Source organism: Corapipo altera, unplaced genomic scaffold (genome assembly GCF_003945725.1).
Source record: "Corapipo altera isolate COAL_440 unplaced genomic scaffold, ASM394572v1 50, whole genome shotgun sequence".
In the NCBI taxonomy this organism is placed as follows: Eukaryota; Metazoa; Chordata; class Aves; order Passeriformes; family Pipridae; genus Corapipo; species Corapipo altera.
The window spans coordinates 8,734,879-8,748,250 of record NW_020884889.1 but is presented as its reverse complement, the minus strand read 5'-3'; the positions used below and the strand labels follow the sequence as shown (position 1 = coordinate 8,748,250).

At 38.1% G+C, this 13,372-nt stretch overlaps 1 protein-coding gene across 1 annotated transcript; it reads right to left on the bottom strand.

Annotated features, from left to right (window-relative positions):
- Positions 1–430: 430 nt before the first annotated feature.
- BTBD1 (BTB domain containing 1) lies at positions 431–13,348 on the bottom strand. The gene is made up of 8 exons (XM_027644361.1): positions 13,215–13,348; positions 8,087–8,243; positions 7,739–7,844; positions 6,181–6,378; positions 5,724–5,916; positions 5,092–5,179; positions 2,435–2,581; positions 431–1,559 (listed from the first exon to the last, which is right to left on the bottom strand). Exons 1-8 carry the CDS (start codon positions 13,295–13,297, stop codon positions 1,401–1,403), a joined length of 1,131 nt encoding a protein of 376 aa, XP_027500162.1. The 5' UTR covers positions 13,298–13,348; the 3' UTR covers positions 431–1,400.
- Between the last annotated feature and the right edge of the window lie 24 nt (positions 13,349–13,372).

Sequence of the window (13,372 nt, the reverse complement as noted above, 5' to 3'; positions counted from 1 at the left end):
GACCCGTGTGATCCACAGGGACCCGTGTGATCCACAGGGACCCGTGTCACCCACAGGGACCCGTGTCACCCACAGGGACCCGTGTCACCCACAGGGACCCGTGTGATCCACAGGGACCCGTGTGATCCACAGGGACCCGTGTCACCCACAGGGACCCGTGTGATCCACAGGGACCCGTGTCACCCACAGGGACCCGTGTGATCCACAGGGACCCGTGTCACCCACAGGGACCCGTGTCACCCACAGGGACCCGTGCCCGGCTCCTCCCGGCCCAGCCCAGCCCCGGCTGCCGGCCCCCTCCCCGCGGTACCGCAGTGCTTCCAGGGAACAGCCCTTTGACGTTGTTCTACACACGGCCTTTTCGAGACACAAAACCTGCGTGACCTTCCCCATTTACACAGAGGAAAAAAAGAAGGAAGTTTTCTTATTATTCTCCTGCATTCTCAAATTGCTACTTTAGTATAATCTGGGGAAGGGTACACGAAGACATTCTATTACTACACAGTACATACTGCAAGACACTGAGTACTATATACATACAGCAATGGCATCAAAGTATTGTGTGCAATCTGTAAAACTAGTTGCACACATGTAATCCTTAGGTTTATACTAATTTTTTTTAGTGCTAGAATATCCGATGATAAAATAACATCATTACAAGTCTTGTATTCTCATTTTCACATTATACATTTTTTATAGGCACATATGTATATGCAGTGGCTATTTCCATAACCAGTTCTATATTCCAAAACAGCCCTTCTGAATTAAGAGAGATTCTGGAAAGATCTGTTTGTTGCTGAAGTTGACTTAGTGTTTCTTCAGTGCAGCTGCAGATGCTCTCTGCAGTGCTAATGTCCATTAATTCTCAATGGCTCATCCAAAAAAGTCAAGGTGATGGCAATATAAATCCAGCTTTGCTGATGTACTTCAAAAAAATATAGTAGCAATCCATGTCCATAGGGTCATTCCAAGGTCATTTTGGAAAGAAGTGCAAGATGGGACTACAACAGCAGCTTTATGGTCTTTTTAGGACAGATTGGGGAAAACGTACGCAAGTTGTTCATAACAAGTAAGGATTTTCCAGTTCAAAAAATGAATTTTACTACAAGAGAAACGAAGGGGTGAAAACACAAAGCAATTAATCACATGATACTGTTTAAAACAAATAAAACAAACTTTTCAATATACAGAGTACTTTCTCCACTTGACATTTTGTTAAGAAAAGCTAAATTACGTTCTGCCAATAATGATGCAGAAAAAAAAATAGTTTTTCTGGTACCCCTTGAACAAGATAGATTTGTTTTCACACAGTGATGTAATTTCAGAGAATTTTTTAAGTGCTGCCAATAGTGAGCTGAAGTCCACTGAGACACTAAGACATTCCAGATCATCATGTGAAACTAAGTATAAAATATTATTTCTGGTATCTGTCCATCTTCTATTGATGTACCGTTGTTGTTACCTGGTGAACTATAAAAGACAAAGCATGTTTTGCTAGCAGTAGGAGATTCATGGATCACTTTCTTCAAACCTTTTGTTCCATAGTGGGAATCAGGACCCTGAAAAATATCAGAAGAGATTAGCAACTGAGTGGAAGTAGGCAAGACCCATAAATTGCTAAGGTTCAAACACTGCTGAGTTATTTCAGTAGTATAAAATTTCTGTACCCACATCATATAAATTATATACAAAATCACAGACAACAGAAGCAAGTGCTTGTATGTCTAACTAGCAAAAAAACATTTCTCTGACAGCAGACTTAAACCAGTTGATTTTATCCAACTAGTAATGAATACTTCCTAATATTTCTCTTTATCACACAGATTGTCTATATTCTCACTTAGTTCCTTGCCTCAGCTTCTCTTAATGTGCAGTATTTTTCCCAACCCATTCAATTTTAATTTCTGTAATAGAGAATTATATTTGGAAGAATATTAAAAAAATCTTGAGAAATATATTTGTCCACAATATTAAGGAGAGACTTCCCCAGAACAAGTAATTCTTGTCTATTGTTTCAGCTTTAGTACCTAAAAAGTGATGAAAAAAAATCTTTCTCTTTTCTTGACTCCAGCTAGAGCAGTCAAGAATCAAACTTCAATCAGTGAATCAAACTTCAGTTTTGATAGACAGCTGCCAGATTAAATATTTTAGATAGTGCTTTTTCCCACACAGAACCAGTAACTTGCATTAGGACTCATTCTAACACCTACATCACGCCACAAAGTGAGAAGGCACAAAGGATCCACTTACTAAGTCCATGCTGTGGCACAGAAGAGATACAGCAGTCTTATAAATTACTGTGGAGTTTAACTAAGTCCTTCTTTAGCCCTAAACCAAAAATCAAGATCTAGAAGACACTTTCCCATCAGAAGACAGATAAAAGAACAACTCTTGCATCAAAGTAACTTTCTTCTCTACTGTTAGACATTCTTACTTTTAAGGTTGCACAAGCTGTGTAGCAAACCGTGGGCAGAATCTCGATGGGCTCTTTGAACATAACTCTGAAGGTACTGGCTGTTCCATCACAGCTAAACCCAGTATCGTTCTGTCCTAGCGTCTGATTCTTCTCATAATCAATTATCTGTGCAAAACCATGAAAACAGTATTCTTAGGGTTACAAGCATGAGCAAGATTCTCATTGTATGCGTATGAGAAGATGACAAGCAAACACTTGCCTACTCCACCCAGTCTAATTGCTGATCTTTACACACCTACACAGCCCACGTGAGGGAAGTGCATTCTCTGGCTGTGGCTGATTTAGAAAAGTTTTTACAGATAATGTAAGCAATGATACATTCATAAAAGAAAACAAGAACTTGTCCTGCTATGCTTTATACAATTTATTTCTAATCTAGGTTCAGCATAAAAACTACACTCAGACTACACAATATTTATTGTGCCTTCAATTCTAGTGGTGAATAGGAATGACCAGCTACAAAGTAGTAATAGCAGATACTTCACTTCTTATTTTGGATTGCCAGACTGATCCATGCTGCCCAACACCTCTTGCAGGAGTTGGATATCAGAGCTTTAGAGTAGAACACTTCTCATGATTACTGCACTAAGAAGAATCCTATCAGTTTTAGTATTTTATTTTTAAATTGCCATATAATTTTTAGTATTACGTGAGATGAAGCTTTATTCTAGGCAAAATATGCTCTATTTTTTTTCCCAGCCACAATCAATAGAAATATTAACAATTATAATGCTGAAGTCCTAAGCCCTTTTCATATAAAAGATTTATTTGCAATATACATTATCACTCATTTAAGACAAGTTTTAAATGTTTAACTCTCTAAAGCTTTGCTAATACTGATGCAGATTCAAGAAGAAAGGTAGAGGCACAGAACTTAAATACATGTCTGAAAAGATTGGGACAAGGAAGTTCCAGATTAATTGCAGGATAAAGAGAACCCATATAAGATGGATGGTCTTAATCTGAACCATAAGGGTATATCTAGCCTTTCAGTTTGGATCGGAGGATCTTTTTCAAGTGAATCTTCTGATCATTCCCACTAAATATACATTGGTTTGCCTTGAAAAAAACCTAAATTCTTTTCAGATTAAATAAATCCAGCAAACATCCTGAGGGAACACACTAAATGCTTGCATCTGCTAACAGGAATTCAGCAGAGAGGTTAAAAATGAAGAGATAACATGAAGTAAAAATCCCAAAATATACACAGTATAGCTGATAGATTCTCAGGACCAACTCTTTTGTTCTAAAGATCCAATCCAGTGGCACTATACTACTCATTTACATGGATGTAGAGTTTAAGAAAACCAAACTGATGGTACTTCAAGAAATTTGCAAGTGAGCTTTTAAATTTAGGAATGTGGAAAAGCCAAATTCCTTCAAAACCTCATTCCAGAAACACTCTGTTTGAAACATCATAACAGGAAAGGCACAACATTTTTTTTCTTAAGAGACAGACACAAAATTCATATCCTTAAGTATAAAATAGTCAGATAATAATAATCATCAAATAGGAAACAGAAGATAAACTGTCATTTAAACAGAATGCTCAGAAATGACCTGAAACAGTAGTTCCAGAACATGCTAGAAGTCTACGAAATCAGGTAGGGACAACAGAATTTCTTCCTCTAAATGAAGTCAGACTATTTCTTTCATGCACCTAATTTCCCGTGCACCTAATAAATCAATGTGATGTGATAGTACCAGCTTATGAAATATACACCACAGGGTAAAATGGTGCCAGTCATGGAATGCTAATACCTCATTAGAAAGCTTAGAACCAAAACTAACCTCACCAAGAAAAAGAATTCAAAAGGACTGAAATTCCACATTTAAAAAGGAAAATACAATGCTGTATCAATACTACTAGAAGACAATCCTGACCATGATGTGCTAAAAGAGATCAAACAGGCTACAAGAGAAGGAAATACAATTTTAGTGGTGCCTTCAATTATCCACTCAGAGCAGGCAAGGGTCACCCCAGGACAAAGCAGGGGTGACATTTTTAGATGCTATCACTGGCCTTTCCCTGAGCTTGCTAACCAATTGCTCAGTAGGAAGAAACACAACCCTTGATTTGGTACTGAGCAATGAGCAGGATCAGATTCAAAATTTCATAATGGAAACACTATGTAACAGTGTCCATAATATTCTTAGTCAACACTCCCATGTGAACAACAAAAGCAAATCCTCCACAGCTGTGCTAAATTTCAAAAAGACAAAAATGAGGAAGCCTGTTCAAAAGAAACTAAAAAGTAGCAATTAGGAAAATCAAATCATTATAAGAAGCATGCAGACTACTGAAGGACATCACATGCCCAAATACAGTATCAGTACATAGATCTCCTATTAGGAAAGGCTTGAGAAAATGGGGAAAAAGCTGGGTGTTGGAAAACACCTGTACTGAAAATGATTGAAGGACAGGAGAATACAGCAGAAAGGGAAGAAGAGTTTCATACTGTTCTTATTGTTGCCTGATCATCCACTTAAGCCCACTGTTGAGGACAAAACACAGCTTAGATTCCTGGCCTATCAATTGCTCCCATCCAAATACAGACCAAATCTTTAGGAAGTGTAGTTCCTGCACAAGCCTATTTGAACATTATATACTGTACCTGTATATTAACTTGATAGTCTGTGGGTCCATGAATAGATCCATATAATCCAAATCCCACTATGGAAATTCTTCTGTTAACTGTGAACCTTGTAAGACACAAGCCAAGAAAGGAATTGAAACAGCTCTGGTGGATGTGTTACCTTACTCCCAGTCAAGCAGGAAAAAAACTCTCACTGAAGAGCAGTGAAGTAAACTGAGAATGGCATTGCATTTTTTCAATAACACTTTTTATATAGATTTCAATGCTATGAAAAATGCTTTGTCAGCTTTATAGGTTATAGCTTTGCTAATTCCCTGAGATATTCAGCATCACTAAACAAAATATAATAAGAATAATTTCAATATCTCTAAAATAAAAACAGACCAAGACTTGGTATTTTTTTATAAAGGAATACACAGACAACGCTCAATCATTCTAGAATGCATCCAATCCTCCCAAACCTCATTCTTTGCCCTTTGTATTTCATGTGTGCAACAGTCTGTTATTTAAAAAAGAGAAAAAGATCAAAGGTGCAACAGAACCTGCATGTTTGCCACTGTATCTTATGCCAAAAAGTCAAAGTTGAGTGATTTGTTCCCTTTCTACCCACACTTCTCTGTCTCTCCTTCAAATAATCTCAAAAGTCATACCTAATCCGATCACTTGTTCCACTGTAGCCCCAGCGACTCTCCACTTGCTGGAACCTGTTAATGCTGCATTCTTTTCCTCTAAGGCAACATCTTGGTCGGTCAATATAATCTACTTTAGGTTTAGGATTGACAGTAAAATGAAGAAAGAGATTTACTACTTCCCGATCTGACAAGATTCCAGATTGAGCAGGGCCTGTGGAAAAAAGAAAAAAATTCTAAGATGATTTGAAGGATTGCTCCAACTGTTGCATTTAAACCACACATATTCACAAACTGAAGACAACAACAGTATTTTCCAATGGCCAGAGTGTAATCTGTAGAATGTTTTGCTTTCATTTGTGATTCACAACTCTTATTAGTATAATATTAATAACAGAATCAAGTGTTAAGCATCTGAACACAGGTGAACAGCACAGAGATATGGTCTAACAGTAAGATAAAGAACTCCAAAACTCACCTGCTGCAAACTCTTCAATAGTCATTAATGGAAAACGGATCAAGGAAAGAGCTCTTCCAAGGACTTTTTGTTTGTTCCCGAATGTTGGAGGCAATTGTTGTCTTTGACATTCTGCTTCTGCCCAGCGAACAACAGCTCCAAAGAGACGACTTTCTCGAATACTAAGGGTATCCCTTTCTAGAACTGCACATAATGTGTCTAAAGAATAAAAAGTTAGCAGATTTAGATCAGTTTTCATTCAAATCAATGTGTAGCTATAAAGTGCTACACATTATGTAACCTTAAAATACTAAGTACACCTTAAGAACATTCACAATAAGACAAAGATAACTGTCTTATTATCATACATTATATGTATGTATATTATACATAATTTATCTTACGGAAAAAGAAATCTCTCTCAATGACATATAGACTTCAAACTAAAAATTAATTTTCCTGCTATGAAGACAGCATATGAAGTATCTTCTTGATTCCTAAGAGTGTAGCTTTCTATAATCTATGTAGTGATAACCAATATTCTGAAGAATTTCCATTGCTAGGGTAAGTGGAAGTGACCAAGTAGTGAATGCATACTACTCAAAAATCAAGTTATTCACCTTGACACTGTCATATTCTCATCTGCATAGCCACCTGCCCATCTGGATCAACCCTGGACACAAGAAGCAGTGCACACAAAACCAGTTTAAAGATATATGAAAGTGATCTTAAGCATTGATGTATTTGCCACCCACAATGCTTGAACGTGAACACAGGATCTGAGGCAAGGTACTCTCACGTGTTTTACAGAAGCAACTTCTCCTGTGTTTATTACTCATTCTGGCCTTTTATGAATAACATGTATGCACAAGTTATCGTGGAAGACAAGTCCAAAAAAAAAAAGTGTTTTCATATCTGTCTTTGGGAATGTTTGTCTGCCTTAATTTAAGCAGGGCATGTTTGCAGTCATACAAAATATCATATCAGAAAGTTAAAACAGATTGAGAATTATCAAGAATAGAGATGAACACTCACAGTTTAGGTACAGATTTTACTGAATATGAGTTAACAATGATTTTACAATTTCTTTAAACAGCTGGAACACCTTCCTTCAGTCTGAATTTTTCCCACAATGTAGCTGAGTTGGAGTAAAATCTTAAGACATATATAGTAGCAATGAAATTAAGTAAGCAAATTTAACAACTGCTAGCTTTTCATAGAATATTAAACATAGAAATCAGTGGTTTATGTACTTATTTTTTAAAGCAGATTTCATTAATTGTACCTAATTTGTACAACTCTGAATAGAGAAGTAAATGCAGGTGTGGATCCCTCAGGGATGAGGCACAACACTCAGCAAGTGAAAGCTTTGTCTGTAATGAAAAGTGTGGTGTTACCACCGTGTGAGCCTTGAGACACCAACACTAAACAAATGGATATCCAGTGCAGTGGAACCTGCTCAGGAGTGAAGCTCAAAGGAAAGCACTGCAGGGGTGGATAGCCAAGAAGGGAAGAAGTGTTTGGGACCCTGCACACTCAGATGAGGGAGGGAACCGGGGTGCTGTAACTTCACACTTACCTATATCGATGTCAGTAAAGCCTTCTGCACTTATGGCATCCATAGTACTTTTGTCTATTGTGTCAAGACACAGACTAGCAAGCTGAGGTTCATCAAACAAACGAGCCTAAAACGGTAAAGAAATATATTTTAAGCATAAAGTTGACAAAGCACTCATCTTAAAAATCAAGCATTTTTACTCTAGTATAGACCTAAATTAAAACAGCTGGATTTGTCTAAGTACTCTTTGTGTTTATACTTTAAAGAGGACTTAAATTCTCTAAGGAGTACATACTTAAGGAGAATCAGTCATTTCCCTTCACAAACTGATTTTCCTAGCAAATCAAAACTAAGCTTAAATTTACCTACTTGAGTAAGCAGCATAAAGGCATTGTCTGCTCGGAGATGCTTTGTTAGAAAATCCACACAGTGTGCTTCCAGCGCTGGGACCGCGTACTTTTTAGCAGTGTATAAAGTAGTCATGACTGTTTCTGGACCAATTTGAACTTCATCCGAATAAAGAAACCTACAAATCAATACACAAATACAGATCATAAAAATGTATCTTGAGAGGGGCTGTCAAAGACAAGTCTCTTTGCATTTACAAAACAGGCCAAAGATTTGCACTGTGAACATGTAACAGTCGGCCATGTGGAGTTTTTACAAATGAAAAAGGTAAGTTAAAGGGTTGAAGGGAGAATATTACGTTAACCTAATGGCATACATTTGTTTTAAATATGTATTACTCCCTAAGGCTGATCCGGCTGTACTAGTTATACATAGCTACCCAACTGTAAACAACAGCTGAGCTGCAGAATTACTTAACACACAAATGCAGCTCTCTCAATTCATCAGGAGGAGCTGTATTTCTAAATATCAATGCACAACCCTCTATGGCTGTATTACTGAACCTAATTTACTGACAGTGCACACTGGCTTCCCTCTGTGAGGGGAACAGTGTCAAGGGCTTATACTGTGAGAATATCCTATATTGAAGTCACTGCTCTGTCATGTTCAGAGGAGAGCAGAGCAGATGACCTTGACTCTTCTATTCCTGCCACAGCAAAACTCTCTGGCTTGTCTCCACTGCTTGAGGCTAGAGGAATGGTTATGATTTTAGCATAAGCTGTCAACCAAAAGATAGAAGTCTCCACCAATATCAGGAAAAAAATGCTGTTTCCTGAGCAGTTGTTACTTGAGACTACACAAGATAAGATTTATTTTTAGGTTCTGTATGGAAAATATGACTTTTTAAAAATAACTTTTCCTACAGGTGACATTTAAAGATAATTTTAGCAGTATTTTCATCAGCTTTTCAGATAACAATCAAGAATAGTCTGTGATTTACAAAAATACATTTGTCCCCAACATACAGATGACTGAACATAATAAAGCAGAGCACATTAGCAAATGCAGGAATTCCAGAACAAAGACCAAGGCTTTCTTTAGTATTTCTTAGCATTTGTTGTTCAGAACCTCCCAGAAATGAAACGCACACAGAGACAGAAGGTGTGTTTAGAAGGGTTTTTAAATGTAACAATAAGCAGTTTGTATTCAACAGAAACTTGTGAAAGTAAGACTCGTTAAACTTGCTTGCAACATGGAGAGATCTAGATAATTGAAACCTGGAATTAAAGTTTAAACTGAAGTTCTTCACTGTTTATATTTCTTATATTCCAAGAAAACTCTAATTCTTGGTAGTTGCTAACACACAAGTAAATACAGTATTCAACATTAAATTTTCTGCCACATACAGGTACATATCTACCACTACAATACTCCAATCTACTTAACCAGCCAGCTTGCACATCACTTTGGAGATGTGAATGATGCTCTACATTAACTTTTTAAACTGGATTTACATCAAACAGTTTTTAGGAAAAATGAATTTAATTAAATGCTAACTTTTTTTTAAAGCAAAAGTTTCATACAGTTCCTTTAGAACTGAATTATGAAAGCTATGAACTATTTATTAGGTGTTGATGAAAATGATGGGCTGGCTTGCTAGGCTTAATTGCTGACAAATTTACTTCTGTGAAACAGATCTCATAGGTACAGTTTTGCATACCAAATTGACAAGTTGTGCATTGATGCACTAGAACAGTGCATTTAGATTTTGGATTTAAGATTTAAAAAAATCAGTTTAAAATGCCCTAAGCTTCCTTGTATGGCTTTACAGGAGCTTGGAGTCCAAAGCACATAAGAGTTGAATATTAACCGGCTGTAAAAACAAACAAACAAAAACCAACCAAACAAAACAACAAACCAATACTGCCATGCAACTTACAGTATAACTTTTATCTAATTAAAAAAATATCCCAATTTGGTTTGGGAACATGATTTTGATTTTATTTCTTAAGTGAGTCTAATCTGAAGCCAACGAAGTGACACATCAGAGGAGCTTTTCTGGCTCGTGTTTCACTTTCTGCTATACCTTGTAAAGAATCAGGGTGCAGTTCTAGGTGTGTCTTCCCTCTCAAAATCCCCCTGCTCATGTGTGCCAAGAGCTCTGTCTGTGCTAACTCTCCCATTTGTGGCACGCCTGGACTAGCACACCTTTGTGTTTATACCACTGTTCCTCCTCGGCTTGACTCGGTGGGACCCAAGTTCACTTATCCTTCCCCCTTCCCTTCTTCTCTCCTCTCCTTCCCTTCCAGAGACTCACAGAAACAACCTGCTCTTTAGATACTAATCTTACTGTCATCCAGCATGGAGGGATGGGGAGGTGGGGGTTTGTATGTGCAGAGTGAAAGAATGTTTTTAGTGACAAGTAACCAGAACAAACAATTTCTTCCACTGACAACCCAGTCATTCCCTTCACAGCCTCTCATACATTTTATGCTACTTTTCTTTACTCTCAGGATAGCACTTCCTTCTCCCCTAGTCTAAACATCCTCCCAACAGCTGAAATGTTTTCACCATTATAAAAGCACACAGGAATCTTTTTTTCCAGTTAGTCATGATTACTCCTCTATTTACTGATTGCCAAAGTCCTCTACAAAGACGTTTAGAAGACAGAGTGCTAATTTGTGCCATGTCATCACTTTCCTTTATACTGTGATCAAAGGAAAGTTAACTTACTGTAAAATGTGAATGAAATTTAAAAATAATCTTATTAAAAACAACAAAATGAAACCCTAAAGCAGAATCCTACTGAGACAACTCTAATTTTCTTAATCATTGCTATTCAATTTGTAGTTAGAAACATAAAAAAAAAAAAAAGCTGTTTCATTGGGAAACAGATTCAAACTTCATGACTTTGATACTATTTCAGCTCCTAAGGATTCAGCTGTCAAACTACTGAAGTTTTTCCATCAAAAAAATATTTTCCTTTAATTTACAAGTAGCATTTGTCAGTAGATCTTTATGAAACACATCAGCTACAGACAAGATCTAACAAACTACATCAGTAAATAAAATAGAAATGAGCTGTGGAATATTAAATAATTAGTAAATTAGAAGTTTTGACTTATTTAAATGCTTTCTTTACCTGCTGTTCATTTGCTCTGTGTATTCAAAGATCCTGACTTAATTTCTAGCCTCAAATTGGTCTTTGCAAACATTAAAGAAATGTCCTATAAAAGGTAACCATCATTATCTGACAAATTTACTAATGACAGATACGACAGGCCAACAGTACAAGGTACCAATCTTGCCTCTTTCAGTCAACACCAGGGGAAAAAAATTCAGGTTGTCTTATAGTTGGTACACTTCAGAAACAGTGTTTAGGAGCATGGAAGAAGTCCAGTCCTAGTGTGTATTGAAGTTCTCCTTAGGTATGTTTTTAACAAGGTATTGCAATGGGTATTTATCTTGATATAAGCTCAAAAACTATACATAACTTGGAAGAACGTCCTAAAGAGCTGTCACAGACACCAAACCTGAGATGTTTCAACAGTTCATCAGTCTGGTGATATTTAGACAAGATACAAGCATAATCAGTTTACTGATGTAAGTCCCCTGCCCATCACACACTAGCAGCTCTACCAACACAAGATGGCTTTTGTTTGCTTCTAACAACATCTCTTCATTCACTTCTACAGTTTTTAAATACCATCCTTCTTATCTTTACTTAGAAATCTCCTGTTTCTGTGTTTCTACTTATATCCAGATAAACTACTCTCATTATATTCACTTTTCACTGTCCAGCGTTTTTTTCTACATATATATAAAGGCTACGTGTGCTTTTGTGTCATTTACTTTTAACCTTTGAAACCAACTCACTTGAAAGACACTTCCCACTACCTCTCACTCCTCTGCACAAACTCTCCACCTCGTCACTCTGCTAAAAATCCACAAAATACAGTTCATTTGCTAATGGCAAGAGAGACACTGCTGCTGCAAGGGGGTTTGTTGGGTTTTATTTAAATCAGTTGCTTCAACTCCTATGTCCACAATTACCAAAAGGACTAGGTGACTCTTCTTCTTACTTTTCTTATCTGCTAGGCCTCAAAACAAAAGGAAAGTTGCCAAGACTTTGGAGCTTTTCCCACTACAGAAAGTTTTGAGACACTACATATTTATTTCCAAGCAATACCATTACTTGTTTCTCAGATGCTTATTACAGAGAATTGTTTAATACATTTTATAGAGGTTTTGCCTAGAAGGGTGGTTTCTTTGATAAAAACTTCCAGGTTAAGCAGTTCAGTCATACTACCATGCCACAGCCTAAGGTACAAAGAAACTATCAGTAATTCTATGAACACCATAAATTTTATTTACCACTACACAGAGTGAAAAGAAATGGTAGATAAACTCATCAGCTTTGTGAGCATGACAAGTAGCAGATCCTACTCTGGCCAAATTAGAAATCACTAACCCATTTTACATCCTTTTTGCCATCACTGCACTCACGGTCTCACACTTGGGTGGTTCGTGGCTAAAAATCAGCTAGTTACTGCCTTCTGCTGCATGTTCCCTGTCCACCGAGAAGTAACTGAAATAAGTATGATTACAATGGGCGTTACTATGGTAAAAAGATATAACAGTGTATTACCATCACAGACAAAGAAAAGTGAACAATAAGATGAGAAAGATTTCAAATAAGTATCAAATGAAATTAAAAGCTTGTTACAGCAGCCTCTGTCCCTTCTTAGCTATTATTAGAAGATGGATGGATAGTTGCAACATCAAGGGGACCCACTAATTCCCACCATTTTACTTTAAAAACCAAAACGCGGAACCCAAAAGCCCAGCCAGACACCCACCAAACGTTTCCCTAAATGGACAGCCAGCTGCCATAGAATTAGGCCACTTCTCCTGGGAAAAGGAGAAAGAGCAAGAAGGAACCAAAACACGTTGGTTTTGGTGGGGCGGTGTGACCTTGCGTGCCAGCCCACAAGGTGGTTCCGCGTCTTCCCAGCATCTCCCTCCACGGACGGGCACCGGGAAAAGGACGGGAGAGGCCGGGGAGCGAGGAAATGACACCAGCGGCCGAGCGGGGCCGCCGGGCAGAGCCGGCCCGGAGCGCCCTCGGTGCCCGCCCGCCCCCACTGACCTGAGCAGCGCCAGGAAGGCGGCGGGCTCCACGTCGGGCAGCTCGATCTCGGCCGAGGTGGTGGCCATGCCGCCGTTGAACATCGCGTCGAACACGGCGCTCCCGGCCGCCAGCACGAACCGGTGGGCGGGGATGCGCTGCTGGCCGGGCCCGGGGGG